The sequence below is a fragment of the Manihot esculenta genome, chromosome 1, assembly GCF_001659605.2.
Source record: "Manihot esculenta cultivar AM560-2 chromosome 1, M.esculenta_v8, whole genome shotgun sequence".
In the NCBI taxonomy this organism is placed as follows: domain Eukaryota; kingdom Viridiplantae; phylum Streptophyta; class Magnoliopsida; order Malpighiales; family Euphorbiaceae; genus Manihot; species Manihot esculenta.
In genome coordinates, this window is record NC_035161.2 from 38,205,031 (window position 1) to 38,221,949 (window position 16,919).

A 16,919-nucleotide genomic window follows, 5' to 3' on the forward strand; every position below is an offset into this window, starting at 1 on the left:
TAATACTAATTAGTTTAAATTATTGTCAATTAAAATAAAATTAACAAAATTATATATAAGAGATGGAAGATGAAAAATGAAATTGTTAAAACTGCCATAATAATTTAAAATTATTATAATAAAATTAAATTTAATTATGAATAAATATAAATTTTATTATTTATTGTTCATAAAAATTTCAATAATATTAAATATTTGGACAATCATTATTAGAATGACACATTTAAATATTAAAGATTATGAAAAAATATTTTAAAATATAAATGTTAAAAATTAATATAAATTTATTATTTAGAATTAAGAAAATTTAAAACTATTATTTATATACTTAAATTTTAATTTTATTATATTTTTATATAAAATTATATAAAAATTAAATTATAATAAAATTTTAAAATTTTATTATATATAAAATAAATTATAAATATTAAAACGAATATAAAAATATGTAATGTCTATTAAATGAAAGTTAGTTTAATAAAAAGGCTTTTGAATATAAAATATGCATTATAATTGCATAACTTTTAATATTAATTATTATTTAATAATTAAAATATATGATAATTAAAATCTGAAAAACCATTAGCAAGGCCGACGTCTGCCTTCACAGAGTCACAAGCTGCAAAGTCTTAAATCTTAATCACTTGATACAAGCTCTTGAGTCCTGAGGAGACCTACCCATCTGATTCTTTCCAGGCCAACCAACCTTCATTTCTGTTCTGCCACGTCAGATCTCTCCCAACTTGCCATGTTAGTATACCGTCTTGCCTTCCCGAGGTACCAAATATAAATAATCCCCATAGGCTCCTTCAACAATGCCCCTCCTGTGTGTGATCAAAGTCCAACCCCTTTGTTTCTCTTAGTAGACCCAGTAGAGAAACAGCCCAGTATTGTAGACCGATATTTCTGCCAGTAGGTAACACTCCCTCCTGATATTTTGGAGTCTCAGTACAAGCAGGGTGAATTTGTACCGACATACTGTAAAACAGCATTAGTCCAAATTAGCAGTGATGCCGATGGCGGCCGGGATAGCATCGCCGAAGGATCCAGCTGCTCGTCCTCCAGTGAGTCCCACAGTGGTTCCCGTACAAACGCCGCCTATGATGGTGACTGACGCTTTCGCTAAGGATGCAATTCTTGCCTGGTTTCGCGGGGAATTCGCAGCTGCCAACGCGATAATCGATGCGCTTTGCAGTCACTTGGCGCAGCTCAGCGGAGGACCAGGATCCGATTACGAGTCTTTATTTGCGGCCATACATCGGAGGAGGCTGAACTGGATCCCGGTGCTCCAGATGCAGAAATATCACACGATTGCTGGCGTTGCAGCGGAGCTGAAGCGAGTGGTGGAGAAGAAATTTCATGAAAATGATGGTCAAAGTGAAAAGAAGAGTGAGGTGGTATTGAAGGATGTATGTTTGGTTGAGGAGGAGAAAATTGACGAGCAATTGACTGAAAGTATGGGAACTGTTGTTGATGATGTTGGCTATGGAGGCGAGGTTGTCGAAGAGGAAGAGGATTCGCCTGATAGTGATATTACTGATTCAGGTAAGTATAATCTTTCATCTTCAAAATTATGACTTTCTCATTAATTCAAGCAACTTCCCTTTTTTTTTCTTCTCATATCTTTATTGGAATGCACATAATTTTCATGAGAAATTAATAGCGAGCTTTGGATGATCTTGTCTTTGTTCCTGGAACCTACCACGGACAATGCTTACATGCAAATTTATAACTGCAATTGTAGCTGAATTTTTTAGAACGATTTGCTGAATAATGCTGTCTTTTTAGTTAATTTTTCATTGTTTTGTTTCAAAAACAATTACATTATAATTTCTTTTTGTTTGCTGTTATTTTCTTTTAATTTCTTTATATTTAAAAAGGGAAAATTCCAATTTAATATTAAATTATGGTGTTTGGTTGGTGGAAGGAATAGAAAAATCACAGAGTAGTTCTTGAAATACTTCAATACAGCTATATGCGTCGGGAATGAATTACTCATCTGAGGAATCGAATAGAAATTCTTTTATTGAAAATTTATTAAAATTTTATAAAAAATACTAAAAACATTGTACTTCTTACAAAAATGATACATTTTACTGTGAGAAAAAACAAATTTATACTGCAAAAACGCTCAATACTCTAATTTTTTCTCCACCAGATCCTAGATTCAAACTATCCATTTGCAAAAAATAAAAAGGCCCACTATTTTCTGACTTTGAATCGGTTCTATTGATTAGTTTTGTTTATAATAGGAGTATCCAGATATCCAGAATTCTGTAGTTTTTCGTTTACAAATATACTGGAAAATTACTTTTTCAATATCATTTTCTATAGCGTGATTTTTTTTAGCAATCTCTTTTTTTTTTCCTAAAATAAAAGCATCCTCTTTTTGAAGGAAAAAGAAAAGGAAAACCGATTCCAAATTGATAATAATTGTTATTTTTGTTGTATCAAGGTTTTATGGGGGTTTGAGGGTTTCGAGGCGGTGAAGGACTTGTCTGCATCCGGTGTTACGGTTATAGTCTCCTTGGAGAGATATAAGGATGAAAGAAAGTAGAACTGGAAATTGAAAGATAAAAGAAAGGGGACAGATTGAGAATTCTTGTTATTCCTTGGTGCAATGTCTTCAATCAGATTCGACAAAAAAAAAAAAAAAGTCTTCAATTGGATGAAAGAAAGAAAAATGTATTCTCAAGAAGAGAATGGAAGGAATTTGATGGAGTTACTTTCCCAAACCTATTTAATTTAGGTCTAATTTGAATTAAATAAGATAAAACATATAATAATTTCTTTTCTTTTGCATTTAGTTTTCAAAAAAAATTATTTTTTAATTTAAATAATATTTAAAACAATAAATTTTATTTTTACTTTTCTCCCATATTTTCTTTTTTCGCCTTAAATTGTTTCCAGGTTTGTTTGGGAATACCTCTACGATTAATGCAACCATACGTGAGATGTGTGCAATGATTTGATTACAGGCGGCTTCCGATGCTAACTGTCGATCTTAATCATGATGTCATGGCTGCTATTTGAATGTTCCACGTGGTGTGAGGTTGTTGCGCTTTTGATAGACTTGCTTGCTAATCCCAAAGTTATTGAATATAGGACTCGTTACGGGGGGCCTCTTTTGTCCAGGTCGAGTTTCCGGGTCAACTCAGTGGACATTGGGCGGACCCTATTTTCAATGAGGCCGGGTGGACAAAATGGGTGGCGGGATAAGCCGATTCAAGATTCGAATCTTATATTGTGCTGGAAACTGAAAATCCTTTTCCTTTCTGTAGCTTTGTTGGCTTGTTTGGTCATTGGTGTACATTTGGCAGGGACAGCTTTGTTAGCAAATACGACAAATATTTTCCAATTGCTAGAGATGTGTGACCGATGATAATGATGATAAGTAAGACAATGGAGTAACTACTGGTAAGATGATAAATAGAAAATTGTGTAAATGCAACTCACATGGGTGGTATTGATAGGCGAGAATTATCATGGGACTGATTCCCATGTACTGTACTACTGGACTGTAGCATAAAAAGATTTTTTGCCCAACAATATGTTACTAGAAAACTTAGAACAGTCAAATAATTGCTTGGAGTTTTAAATGATTTAATAGATTGCAGTTCATCTTTATATCTTTATATTATTTATATTGTAATGGCAGTCTTGAACTCTTGATATATAAAAGATAAACAGAGACAGGTAGAACACTACTACGTCAATGCAATGTTTCTATGTTGCATGTTCAGTGCTATAAAACTTTTTCAGACATGATCTAGCTAGAATTGTTACAAGGAATTCTTTAAGACATGGTTAGCTTGGCGTTCCTCATTTTAATTAGTTACTGACATTTTTGTTTCTAGTAAATATCTTAGTCTAACAGGGTGAGCCCTGATTTTTTTTTTTTTGGCTTCCTCTCTAAGAATGAATGTTGCGATACTGTGCTATCATTGGAACCTCTCTCTTAATCACTGAATTTTAAGTTGGCAATGGAAGCCCTGCTATGAATAAGACTGCAATATACTTCTTTTAATGGGTTTCGAAGGGAAACCAGGTCTCCTTGCTTTTCCAACTGACTGTTGCATTGATTTTTTCTAGTCTACACTTATTTTTCCTTCATTGCTGCATTATCATAGGTCTGCCTTCATTGTTAATTCTATGCATGGCGTTGTAGCTTTCTCGAAGTTATTCTTTTATAGTTCATTTATAGTCCGAGTTAAATAAAGGATCCTATATCATGGCATAGCTGGCTCCATTTCATTTCTTATTTTGGAATGTAGGATCTCAAGAAGTGCTGCCCACTAGAGAGAACATTGACATTTGTTCCAACCATGAAGATTGCAATTTACGTCCGGATCAAATCAAGTTGACAAAAGGTTTCACTGCAAAGGAACAAGTGAAAGGGCACATGGCGAGTTCTTTAATTCAAACTTTAAAAACCTTCTTTCCTTAGAGAAGATGGAATTCAGAGGCTAGATATCCCTATAGTATATGCTCTTAAAAAAGCAGCCAGCTGTTACTGATTGAGACATATTACAACTGGCAGGTGAATGTTGTGAAAGGTTTAAAGTTATATGAGGACGTTTTCACTGATTCTGAGCTGTCTAAGTTAACCGACTTCGTTAATGAACTCCGAGTTGCTGGTCAAAATGGGGAGCTTGCAGGTGACTTTCTATTTGTTCTACTGTTGTATGATTGAGCCCTCCTTTAAATGAAACTTGGCTTGGTGCTTCACTTTTAGCTTTGTCCTACAATTCATCACCCCTATCAAAAGAAGCTGCTTTCACTTTTGCATGAGAGAATTGAGTTGCTACAACCTCGTAGTCTATCTTAGTTCAATTTAAAACAGAGCAACTGGAGGCACAATCTGATTAAATAGCAAGTCTGGAAAATAGACTGGTGAAAGCCTTCGGGTTTCATTTCTGTTCTAAACTTGCGTTAACTTCACATATTTCTGAAACATATTGGATTTTTAAACAGCTCCCATTTCACCATATCTATTTTAGTTATTACCATATTGAATCTTAAATTGTTGACACAAAGGATTTTGACGTGAAGGGAAACAAGAGAGAGCTGATGTGCTGTTTTTGTAAAATCCAAATTGAGTGCCAAAAAAAAAAGTCGTCTCTTTGCTGACAATCCAAATTTACATAACTTTAATTACTTTTTTGTGCATGAAAGCTAAGCTTCTCAAATGTTGAATGCAGGAGAGACTTTTATTTTATTCAACAAGCAGGTAAAGGGAAACAAGAGAGAGTTGATTCAGCTTGGCGTTCCTATCTTTGGACATATAAAGGAGGAAGCTACAAGTGACAACCAAACAAGTATTATCTTATCATAAATATGTTCTAGTCTCTCAATTTTATGATTATTTGAGAAAAACAATCAAAGCGTTTTGCAATTTTTCAATTTTATCAGGTAATATAGAACCAATTCCAGCACTTCTCCAAGACGTCATCAATCATCTGGTTCAGTGGCAACTAATACCAGAATATAAAAAACCAAATGCTTGTATCATCCATTTCTTTGATGAGGTATTTTATATTCTATAGATCTTTGTTTTTTCTTATTATTGTTAACTCGATGGAGCTTGCATAGAACACACCATACCTTTAGATTTATGCTCCGAGTTTTTTGGATCTGCAATTTTGTTGCTGAGGATAGTAAAAAATGGATATGCTTTTGGATGCAGCATGAACATTCACAGCCTTTTCAAAAGCCACCGCATTTGGACCAACCAATCTCTACTCTTCTCCTATCTGAATCGACAATGGCTTTTGGACGTACTCTTGTGAGTGACAACGATGGGAATTATAGAGGTCCACTCATGCTTTCATTAAAAGAAGGGTACACGAAAGTTCTTTTTAAATTGTGTTTACGCATTGCCTGTTACTTTTGCCCTGAACTTTAATGCTAAATTTAATAGGAAACTATAAGAATAAGCGAATGGTATAAATGATAAAATAATCATATAATTGTATCCAACTCAAACAATTTGCCGTAGAAGAACCAAATGGCATAGTAGTAACATCCCATATGTTTTTGTGGTTTGACTTCTAATATCTGATGATACCACTCTTCATGTCTGGATGTGCATGGAGGGGTTAAATTAGCACTAGCACCTACTTCAGATAACCTCCTTCAAAGCTGTTTGACTGGAATTCTGGAAGTTTCTAATTTCAGAAAGTGAATAAAGCGAGTCTTACTACCACAAACTAGGTACTAATTAGCAAATAGCAATGACTACAAGTAGAAACAAGATAAATCTTCTAACCAGGATATATACAGAGTTTAACTGTGTGAAAATAATGAAATATTCTCAAATATCATTGCATGTACAGGATTTAACTGTGTGAAAATAGGATCTATACAGAAAGGTCTATTTAGCATTGACTCTGCTTATTTTGTGAAAACAAAATATCGAATGCGTATCTTGCTCCATTTATAAGTATAGATTGTCTACTCGGAATGTACATCTGATACATGACTCGATTTCGAAAATCTTGCTTAGGTCTCTTTTAGTAATGAGGGGAAACAGTGCTGATATGGCAAGGCATGTCATGTGCCCATCTCCAAACATAAGGGTCAGCATCACATTCTTCAAAGTTCGCCCGGATGCCAATCAAGGCCAGTCGCCACCAACTAGTCCCATGGCCGGTGCAATGACCCTATGGCAACCCAACATACCAAGTCCCTATGCGATGCCTAATGGAGCTCTGGGAGGGTACGAAGCAATGGATGCAATGACCAAGTGGGGAGTCCTTCGTACCCCGGTGGTCATGCTAGCTCCTGTGCGCCCTATGGTGTTGAATCCAAAAAGGATCCCTAGTGGTGGAACTGGGGTTTTCTTGCCCTGGAATGTAGGATCAAGAAAGCCTGCAAAGCATCTTCCACCCCGTGCCCAAAAAGGGCGGCTACTCACATTTCCTTCCATTGAAACGCACATAACAGATTCTGCTTCTGAAACAGGCGTCATTGTTGAGGCAAAATTGGCAGGATAGCCTGAGGCAGCCCTGGGGCCTACGCAGAGAAAGTCAACTATTGGTACGAATTGTACAATTCTTGCTAGCTTGCCATTAGACAATTGGGGCCTGAAGTGCTGTCAACCAAGTTTGTCATATCAATTCCACACTCTCCCCTCAGTAGATCAAGTTCTAGTGTTGGTCAGTACGCAAATCTCTGATGCCAATGATGTAGGCCTCTAGGAATAGTTGGGCTATATGTCTGCAGAGTGTGAATTAGCTCTTCCAGAGGGCAGAATTTTGTATTAAAAAGTTTTTCATATTTAATATTTTTCATTGACATGATCTAGGCTCTTGTTTGATAGCCAATTTCTAACCTAGCAAGATGTGTGATGGATATCTTTGATTCTTATTTCTCTGTTGGGACTTGGGATAAGTAAATCTGTAAGAAGTATTCAGCTAGTTCCGGTTGTTATCTTAACCAAGAGACCCTTGAGCAACCCCTGGGTGTTGTCTTCCAACTTATCAAATGGAGCTTGCAGCAGGCAGTTTAGCAAGCTTGCACGGGACATTACAAATCATCTCAGTATCCTCAGAATTTGTTCTCTAATCTCCGGAGCTCAGGCAGCCATGATCCAAACAAACGTTGTTGATTCAACTGATGTTTCAACTACTCTTCTCCATTCTTGCCTTGCATATATCAAAGAAGCTGTCGATCCCATTCATCCAGAAAATTCCTCCAAATGCCACCGGAACACTAGACAATAAGGAAGGGCCTCTTCCCTCATAAAATTATCACAAGAGGAACCAATAAGAACTGAAAAACAGGTTTTAAAAGGCTTTTCAAATATGTTAAAAATGTAGGGTGAGTAATCAGCTATCATTGCAATAAGCCTGAGCGCTACAGATAGCAACTATTTACCTGATTCCTATGTTTTTTGTTTTCAGAAAAGCATGTCATCTAACCGAAAGTTGGTTACATTGTCTCGATTGCTTCGTATTTATGCCATCGAGGCGCAAGTCTCTCAAAAATGTATATCCCTTAGCTGAATCGTTGGCCACAAATGTACAAGTTGTGAACCCCAGATCATAAATTCTCCCACCAGCACAAGAAGTTGAAGTTGGACTCTCAATGCAGGCAAGAAATAGCAACTGTCTCCAAATTTTGCAGTTAAGACTTTTGAGTTGCAGAATGACAATTTGTTTGAAGAACAATCAAGCATAATGACACATATAAAATTTGTTTAAGGAATCTAGTGCTTTACTGAACACAAATTAATAACAGGATCTGTTGCAATAGACAGACTTGTTTCAACTTCAAGTAACAAAATTGCAAACAATATTAGCACTTTCAAGGTTCAAAAGAACCCCAAAAAAGAAGAATCCTCCTTACTCTATATGACACTTCCATAAACAAATTGTGGTAATTAGACATTGAAATAACTTTTCAATTTACAAGTTTGTTTCAAGATTTTACTGGTTCATCATCGTCTTCAATATCCCAACTTAAATCCTCCTCTTCTTCTGCAGCACTCAACTGCTTCCGCAAATCATTCTTGTTTGGACTTCCAGTATAACTCACTTTCTTCTCATCGATGCTGCTCAGATCCTCAATCTCATCCCACTCAAGATCTTCCTCCTCTGGCATTGATAAATGGCTGGATATAACAGAAACATCACTCTCTTTAGAAGATTCTCCGTTATCACCTTTCCCTTCTAATCCCCATTTCTCGTCAGATTTTGATAGTGTCTCTTCCTTACTCTTCTCCAAATCCACTTTATCACTGGCTACATTGTCTTTGTCACCGCCACTGAATATCGTCTCTCCCTTCGATTCCACAACTGAGATTTCCCCCTTCATACTCACAGTTTGTTCAGACTCCCCACTATCCGCCTTATTAATTTCATCACCCTTCACAATTTGCTCAGACTGTTTATAATGCACATCCTTCTCCTCATCTTTTGTAACTTTTGTAGAATCTTTGCTCCCCAAATCATCATTTTCCAGCAAATTGGCCTTCGAAGTGGCATTCCTCTCATCTTCCTTTTCATCCTCATCATCATCAAATTCCCAACTCAAGTCCTCCTCTTCTGTCGAAATTGCTCGCTTGACAATATTAGCTCTCACATCTTCGGCTTGCTTGAGCTTATATAGCTTAAAATAGTATCTACTCCAAAATGTCTCCTCATCAACACTATTGGGCACAAGCCTTTTGTATATACTCTCCACAGCACCATTCTCCTGTAACAAGTTTTCAACCTCCTCTCTCTTCTCCTCCAAATCAAACCCTGATTTCCATTTCTTATAATCATCCAAATCCTGCGACTCCTCAGTGTACGTGCTTTCATCACCTTGAATCGCCCGTACCTGAGCATCAAAACGACTATATGGTTTCGAAATCAAGCTTTGCTGACTAGTAATACTCCTCTTGTTATCATTATCAGACGAATCGGATTCATGATCGACGGAGAGGATTGCCTCTTTGCCCTGTGAAATTATCTGAGCTGTACTTTTCAATACGGAACTACCAACCTCGTCAATGGCGTTCCCCACGGTCTCTAGGGATCCATGGGCCACCTCGATCTCCTTCTTAAGACCGGACCCAAATTCCTCCAGATCACGACGGTAGATTTCAATGACGGATTCGGATTTGATACTTAGGTTTTTTATTAGACCTCCAAAGCTCCACCCACCACCACCACCGGCAGCAGCAGTGCTGGTCCCAGCATCGGTATGGTCAAGGTTAGGATTTGGCAGTTTTGGTGGGGAGCTGGGATCTGAGTCCAATGGCGGTTGATCAGAGGAGGATTTAGATTCGGATTTAGGAGAATCCGGTTCGTCTGCGAATACTGATTTGAAGAAATCCATTGTGGATTGGAGAAGAATGGTTAAGGAAGTGGGCGAGTTCTAGAAATATATTGAAAAATAATCGGCCAACATGAGCAGAGAGGTGAAAGCGCGCACTTGGTACAGGAGAGGAGAGGGTGGATGGTCAATTTCAGATACGGTGTCGGTTAACCTTTGGCTTAAAATGGGAGATAAGCCATCGTCATTCCAACCCAATTTTTTCATCCAAAATTTTTAATTTTAGAAGATAATTTTCAAAAGAAGGTTTTATTATATTTTTAAAAATTATAAAAAATAATTAATAAATTTTATATAACATAAAATTAAATAGTAATTTTTTAATTTAATATAATAAATTATCTTAGACTCACATGCATTATATAAATTAATAAAATCGAAGAAATCTTAATTTAGAATCAGAAGGGTCTTAATTTTAAAATATTAATTAAATTTTAAAACGATATTTTTCAGCGTAATAAATCTTTACTTTTTTGTTTAAATTCAATTCTTTTTAATTTTTTATTCAAGATATTATTTTTTAAACTCTCTTTAATAATAATTTTTTTTTCTTTTTTAAAAGAATTCTAGAAAAATAGCTACTCATAGCTGAAGAATCCTAATTTCCTAAAAAGAAATCTTTAAAATTCAATGATAAATCCTCAACATTCAACTTCTCATCTCAAAATTAATTCCTTTAAAAGAGTAAACAATCCTAATTTCTCTGCAAATAAAAAATTAAAACTAAAAGTTTAAAATGCAAATTCCAATTTCGTAGTAAATCTCAAATCTTTAAAATCCAATCACAATTATTGGAGGAAGAAGAGAAGTTGATATCTTGTGTTGAATCGAGTCTGGCTTTTATCGATTGTTTTCAGTGAAGAACTCGAAATTGAAGTGGAGGAGAGAAACGCTTCCTCCAGTACTTGATATTGTAGTGACATAGCATCTCGCAAAGTCTTCTCTAATCTCCATTTGAACTGAGAATTAAAAGAGAATCACACAATTTACTGAAGAACACAAGAAATATCATGAGCAGCGAGGATAGGAATTTTATGAACCCTAGAGTTCGCGATTCGAGTAATAGTAGATGTTTTTTGCTACATCTGAACTTGGCCGATAGAGTCTCATTTAATTTGAATTGCCTATGACAAATATATATAACTTTGAGATATCAGTGAATAACTCTCGCACTGATTCGGTCATTCAACAGAAAATTTTGAATGATTGAAATCATTAATTAAAAGAGAATGGATCGTATTTCATTCTTAAAAACAAATAGTTAATTGAATGAGTGAATGAAGCTCACATCAATCCCCATGCTGTTTGTAAATGCAGCATTAGAACCCAGACAATGTTTTCTCCCCCTCTTATATAAATACAAAACACTTCAATACAGGGGTTTGAGTTTCTTTTTGTCTTAATTACCCTACGACGTCACTTCTCATTTTATCATCTCCTTCCATCTCCTAAAACTACCTACCCTTTCCACCATTCTGTTGTCTCCTTCTTCTCCAATTCTTTTATGATCTTCCCCAACAATCTCATTATTATTCCAAAGAATGCGTTGATGATGAGCGATAGAGATCATACGGAGCCCAAAGATAATCCACAGAACATGGCTTTCTTGAGTCGAGTCTTAACCATGGCTTCCCTTTCCCACTCCAGTGAAGCAAACTAATTGGCCCAGGATGCAAATTCCTGCACTTACCTTCAATGTTATCACCCCCTAACCCATGTTGATTCCACCTGTGATCCACTGCTTTTATGTTCCCAGCCAAAACCAACAAAAATGGTGGCAGTGAACCCAAGTTGTATATCCTCTTATGCTTTTGCACTCCCATCCAGAACTCAACTTTTTGCATATACCCACCATGCCTCCACATTTCTACATCCACCACCATAACCCCTGTGTTAAAATAACATGGCTTTCTTCCTTGAAATGTTCTAACCCAGACAGGATTCGACCAGAATAATTCAGTGAAGTACTTGGTAAAATTTGCATGACAATATTCTGGTGCACCCAAAACCTTACCCTTTAAATCAACCTCCCATAATCTTGCAATATCATCAACAACAACGAGATCGGAATCTAGATAGATAATGCGTTTAACGTTTTGTGGGAGTATGTCAGCAAGGTAGATTCTTGCATAGTTTAAAGGCTGATCCAGGGCTTGACGAATGGATTTAGATATCTTGCCACGAACACGGTTCGAGTCAAATCGGTGGAACCTGAACTGAAGGTAAGGAAAGGTGGAGTTGATTTTGGAGAAGACCTCTGGCTCGGAACGTCCCCAGAGGAAGTGGAACTCAATGTTTTCAGGGCAAGCAGAATGCTGAAGAATGGATAAAACTGCAGCCGTGGTGCCTCTGAGATAATTGGCGTCCAAGGTCATGGTAATATGGACTATTTCAGTTCCACAGGAATCCCCATTGCGAAATGCAGGGGCTTCCCTGAAGGCAGGGACATCAGACGAAGGTTTTCGTATAAGGCCGAGGCGGATTCCGGCAGAGGAGGAGGAAGCGGTAGCAGCTGCAATGATGGACGTAGAGGAGAGGAAGAAGAGAAGAAGAGACAGGAGGCCATGATAGAGAAAGAGAATGGTGCAGGAGGCCATCCTGTCCTAAATGGGAAGGTGGGTGGGGCAGATGTTAATGGGTAGGGGGGGATTAGGGGAGAAGAGTAGCTGCCACTGCTAGGCTGGTTAAGAGAAGGTTTAGGAGAAAACAGAAAACTAATGGTGATAAAAAAAATAAAACAAAAGGAAGGAGAGAGGTAGGTGAGATTGTGAGGAACAGAACATTCCTCGGAGAGAAAATCTTGTGTGAAAATGAAGCCATTTCTATAATCCTTTGAATTTATTTTCCTGTCATGCCTATTTCAATGGCGAGTCAACCTAGTTAGGTTTCAGTCAACGGGCTGGTTGTTTTTCCAAATACGTTGTGATAATTTTCTTGCAATTGAAGGTTTACTTGCCATTTGATTAATCACAGCTTATTCAGTACTTTTAAAGCACATATTCATTTTTTTTGGTGCATATAATTTACCTTTTTATTTTAAGCAATAATTGAAATATTCAATATAAAAAGTACATTTTTTTAATTGAACCTCCAAAAAATCTGGTTCGTGAAATTTGTTGTTTCAGTTCGATGGTGAAGGAACCAAAAACAATGTTGTTAAAGGATTGAATTTTGCTTTGTTGAGGTCAACAAAAGTGGTTTTGACTGTTTTCAATAACTGAATGCCCGACCCATGATGGTCGATTTAGTTAAAAGTCTTGGTATGTTCTTACAACTATCTCCAATTAATTAATACATGTGATGTTGGCTGCATGAACATGAATATTGGCGTTAACTGATAGTTAATTTTCATTTATTATACCATTAATCTTTTTTTTTTTTAATTTCTAATTGGAAAAAAATCAGACTTGTTCATGACTAGACTGCCAAAGCTGAATTGAATTTCCGAGCAGAGAGCTTCATTTGATTATGGGTCTTTAAAAGAAAACAAGCTGAAGACCTACTGAAGTTTGAGCTAAAAGTTTAATCTTTCTAGCGACGTTTTACATAAAAATTAGGGTTTAAGAATTTTCTCTTCATTGGGCACAAAGCATTCACATCATCTGAAACAATATGGAACTTGAAACTTTTGGCGAGCACAATGGATTTATACGGGTTGATGGACATTGCCATTCTAGATTCTGTAGCAGAAGAGCGAATGCTGTCAGTTTATTATAAACTTTGGGCTTCAGCTTAACGTTAGAATAGAAGTGTTATTTTGTCAAGTTTGTTCGTAGAAAAGCCGACAGTTGTACTCATTGAATAGCTTGTAATTTTGCAAAAGGTACCCTAGCCATTTAGCAGTAGAACTAAAAACAGAATATACAAGTTTCTCAGCTTATGCTATTTTACAAGTGAAGAAAACAAAAACCTCCTATGCTCCTTGTTGCTAAGAAAAAAGCCTCATATCAAGAATTTAACAATCCACAACCGAAAACATCATGCTCGTGTAAGCAATACACACTGCTACAGCTTCTGACTAAAGCTCATCTTTTGGAGGTGCTTGAACTTGTAGGCATTGTTCGTCCCAATAGTAGGGGAACTTCAATTTTGCTGCAATATGGGGCATGAACCAGTCATCATATATGAACCTGAAACAAAGACAAAAAAATCTGAGAGACAGAAAGGACATGCATTTCAAGATTACATAAACAAGGGCGTGCACAAGGCTTTCAGCATTACCGGCTTTGGAAAGGGTTAAATGTAGAAAGCCTTCTCGTTGCACTATAAATATGTTGTTTCCTCTTGTACTCAAGTATTTTTTACATTAGCATTTATACGAAAATGGGTAATAGTGCACAAAACCAACACCTAACAAACCAATCAAAAGAAATGATACCTGATTCTAGTGATGAAACGTTGCAGAAAATAGTGAAAATGAGTTCCAATATTCATTTATAAGAAAAGTTGTCATGCAGCATATTACGTGGCAAACGTATCATATAGTGCAAGAAACATCACAAGGTGGGTATGCATTTCAAGTCCATTATCAAAGCTGATAGTTTGAAAGTGTTGCATGTACAAAATGATAACAAGAAGAAACTGTGCCTGAAATCTTAGCAAAAGAGCTTGAAACATTTTTTCTGGGCTATAATATGGAAAGGCAGCATGATAACCCTATATTCCCCCAAAGTGAGGAGGTACCAACATGGAGCTTACAATGGCAGTTGAGCTTCAGCTTGTCAGGGGAACTTCCTATCTCAAGTCACCTGTTCATATTATGGCCCATATCCTTTGGAATATTAAAAATTAATGACTTCTCCTCTCCCATAACTGTGGAGATAAATTTTGAAAGGCACCTTGACATAGGATCCACCAAAGATAGGAAAAGCTAAAGGGTGCACTGATGTATTAAAAATGAAGACCAAAGTTGTTGAAAAATTCCAATACTGGAAAGCATTAAATATAATATTTAAAAATTATCAGATACAGAAAAGCCAAGAAAGAATGAAACCCCAAGTCATGAAAGCTTATTTAACAACTGCTAGAAACACATGGGTAACTCATGGAGGCATGGACACGTAGGAAAGACCCACAGAGTAACTAGTAAGATATTCATTTTCACGAAAAAACACAAAAGAAATATCAATAGCAGTAAATTGCTGATAGTTATAAAGACAGAAGAAGAGTCACTATATACACTTTGACCGGTGGACGAGATATTATGACAAGCACTTGCAAATCCTCATGCTCGTTTGTATTCCAGACCTGAAATATGATAACAAAACAAACAAAGAATGACGAAGCAGCAGCTTCAAATCACTATTTTGTGGATTGAAAAGCAATAATAAAATGAAAGACCGACATAACTAGCATTATGTAGAAAAGTATACACTTCAGCAAGGACCTCGTGGACTGTAATTACATATTCATTTAAATTACAGTTGCTTAAGCAGTAATGGAAACTGAAATCTTATTTGTGTGTTGTAAGTTGTAACATTCCCTTTTCAGTTCAAAATTAACACGCTGATAACTACTAATTTGACTTAAGCCATTGCAAAGTACAATAGACAAATTGAAATGCATGAACTGCCCTTGAGCTTCTAATGGACATCATATATCTATAAATTTAAAGAAAATCATCCAGTTACCATGTCCTACTACTAAATGAGATGTATAAAACCTTCAGCAATCGAGGCTTCATTTTTCAGAACTACAGACAGATTGGTGTTAGAACCACTGCCATAAATTTGAAAGCACACCTCTTACTATGGGTTTCAACAACCACAATGGTTATAAAAAAACGTCCCGCTAGAAGATTTCTGAGACAAAATAACAAAGAATTCAATTCATAGTCGCTAAACAACTCAGCCACGACAATACTAACTATAAGACCATTCTACAAAAAAAGAACTGGACTATCACTGAGTTTTTCACATTAATAAACCTACACTGGACATTCTTAAAATACCAGTAGCAACGAAGTTCAAATTCCATCCAAACCAACTACACTAGAACTGTTTACCTGGTGAGCATCGTTTACAGGGATATGAAATGTACTATTGGAAAAGAAGAAAAATTCTTGTGGCTTTCCAGGATACTTCTCATGTGAACTTGAGGCAAGATAGAGAGTGCCACTTCCTTTTAGGACAATAAAAACTTCTTCACATGAGTGTCTGTGGATTGGCGTGCGTGACCCAGGAGAAAACGTTTGAAGCCATACCTCCACCTGCAAATCCAAACAGAGTAATTTTGCACAGATGAACAATTTGAGAACGGGACGTTCATTCTACCAATAAAATTAAAAAATAAAAAAGAATAACATTTGTAATAGAATCAATTAGAGGTATAAACTTGCTTCCAATTTCTAACCCTATATTGGGAATTTAACAGTAGAATCGTCAGACAGTTTCGACAAACTTTCAGATAGATTGCATTTGCATACCTCTTTCAACCCATGCAAGACAGAGCCAGCAACAGTAATATGCGACAAACCTTTCCTATCATAATCATCCTGAGGAAGCTCACTAATATTCCTCACAAGTGGCAACCCTATATTAGAAGTCGTCCCCAAACACGAATAAACACAATCAATCCTCTAATATCTGCACATCAATATGTAGAGTAATACGTAAAAGAAAACGAACCCTTGATTGAGCAGTGCGAAGCTTTGGTTGTTGCAGAGTATATGAGCAAATTGAAAAAGAAGAAATTCAAGAAATGCCATTGCCAGGCCATTGTACTCGATACCGAGGTCCCTATATTTTCAACCACCAGTATCCTTCTGGCTTCTTCTTGCGAGACGGAGAGACTGGCTTTCTTACCATGGCAGAGCCCAAAGCAGAGAGCGTGCATATAGCAGCCAGTTTGGGCTTTCTTGCTGGATCCTAGAAGGCTAGACCTGGGCCATGAGCCTTCTTAAAGAACATTAAGGGAAGGAAGGGGCCATAGAGAAAATTAGCATTTTGCAAAAAAGGTCATAAATATAAAACTAGTCGGAAGAAAGGAAGCAATTTCCGACCTTGTAGTTTTATGTTATAAAAATAAAATTTGTTTCATGTAAAATATTTTATAGAAAATAATTTTTTTATGTTTAAAACACTAAAAACATTTATTAA

The 16,919-nt window shown here is 36.3% G+C and overlaps 3 protein-coding genes across 7 annotated transcripts; 1 reads left to right on the forward strand and 2 right to left on the reverse strand.

The window, feature by feature from the left end:
• The first annotated feature begins 642 nt into the window (after positions 1-642).
• Positions 643-7,298, forward strand: LOC110611946 (RNA demethylase ALKBH10B). Its single transcript, XM_021752534.2, has 7 exons — positions 643-1,545; positions 4,275-4,405; positions 4,541-4,658; positions 5,202-5,318; positions 5,413-5,528; positions 5,687-5,841; positions 6,506-7,298. The coding sequence occupies exons 1-7, from the start codon at positions 1,011-1,013 to the stop codon at positions 6,993-6,995; spliced, it is 1,662 nt and encodes a 553-aa protein (XP_021608226.1). The 5' UTR covers positions 643-1,010; the 3' UTR covers positions 6,996-7,298.
• A 902-nt stretch (positions 7,299-8,200) lies between these two features.
• Positions 8,201-9,943, reverse strand: LOC110611956 (BSD domain-containing protein 1). Its single transcript, XM_021752546.2, has one exon. The coding sequence runs from the start codon at positions 9,823-9,825 to the stop codon at positions 8,422-8,424; it is 1,404 nt and encodes a 467-aa protein (XP_021608238.1). The 5' UTR covers positions 9,826-9,943; the 3' UTR covers positions 8,201-8,421.
• Positions 9,944-10,993: 1,050 nt separating this feature from the next.
• On the reverse strand, positions 10,994-16,681 carry LOC110611973 (auxin-binding protein T85). 5 transcript variants are annotated; one of them, XM_021752567.2, is made up of 5 exons: positions 16,449-16,640; positions 16,247-16,353; positions 15,827-16,030; positions 15,002-15,069; positions 13,596-13,952 (listed from the first exon to the last, which is right to left on the reverse strand). In XM_021752567.2, exons 1-5 carry the CDS (start codon positions 16,537-16,539, stop codon positions 13,841-13,843), a joined length of 582 nt encoding a protein of 193 aa, XP_021608259.1. In that variant the 5' UTR covers positions 16,540-16,640; the 3' UTR covers positions 13,596-13,840. The 5 variants fall into 5 exon arrangements, with proteins under 5 accessions (XP_043817356.1, XP_043817353.1, XP_043817358.1 ...); XM_043961421.1 differs by having other exon boundaries at positions 10,994-13,952; positions 14,044-16,030; positions 16,449-16,681; XM_043961418.1 differs by having other exon boundaries at positions 10,994-16,030; positions 16,449-16,678.
• Between the last annotated feature and the right edge of the window lie 238 nt (positions 16,682-16,919).

Bases quoted from the DNA above. Each gene is read 5' to 3' on its own strand.
- LOC110611973 (XM_043961421.1), bottom strand. From the start codon at position 12,419: ATGGCCTCCTGCACCATTCTCTTTCTCTATCATGGCCTCCTGTCTCTT.
- LOC110611946 (XM_021752534.2), top strand. From the start codon at position 1,011: ATGCCGATGGCGGCCGGGATAGCATCGCCGAAGGATCCAGCTGCTCGT. The intron at 5,319-5,412 runs GTATTATCTTAT...CAATTTTATCAG, and splicing joins TACAAGTGACAACCAAACAA to GTAATATAGAACCAATTCCA. The intron at 5,842-6,505 runs GTACACGAAAGT...AATCTTGCTTAG, and splicing joins ATGCTTTCATTAAAAGAAGG to GTCTCTTTTAGTAATGAGGG.
- LOC110611956 (XM_021752546.2), bottom strand. From the start codon at position 9,825: ATGGATTTCTTCAAATCAGTATTCGCAGACGAACCGGATTCTCCTAAA.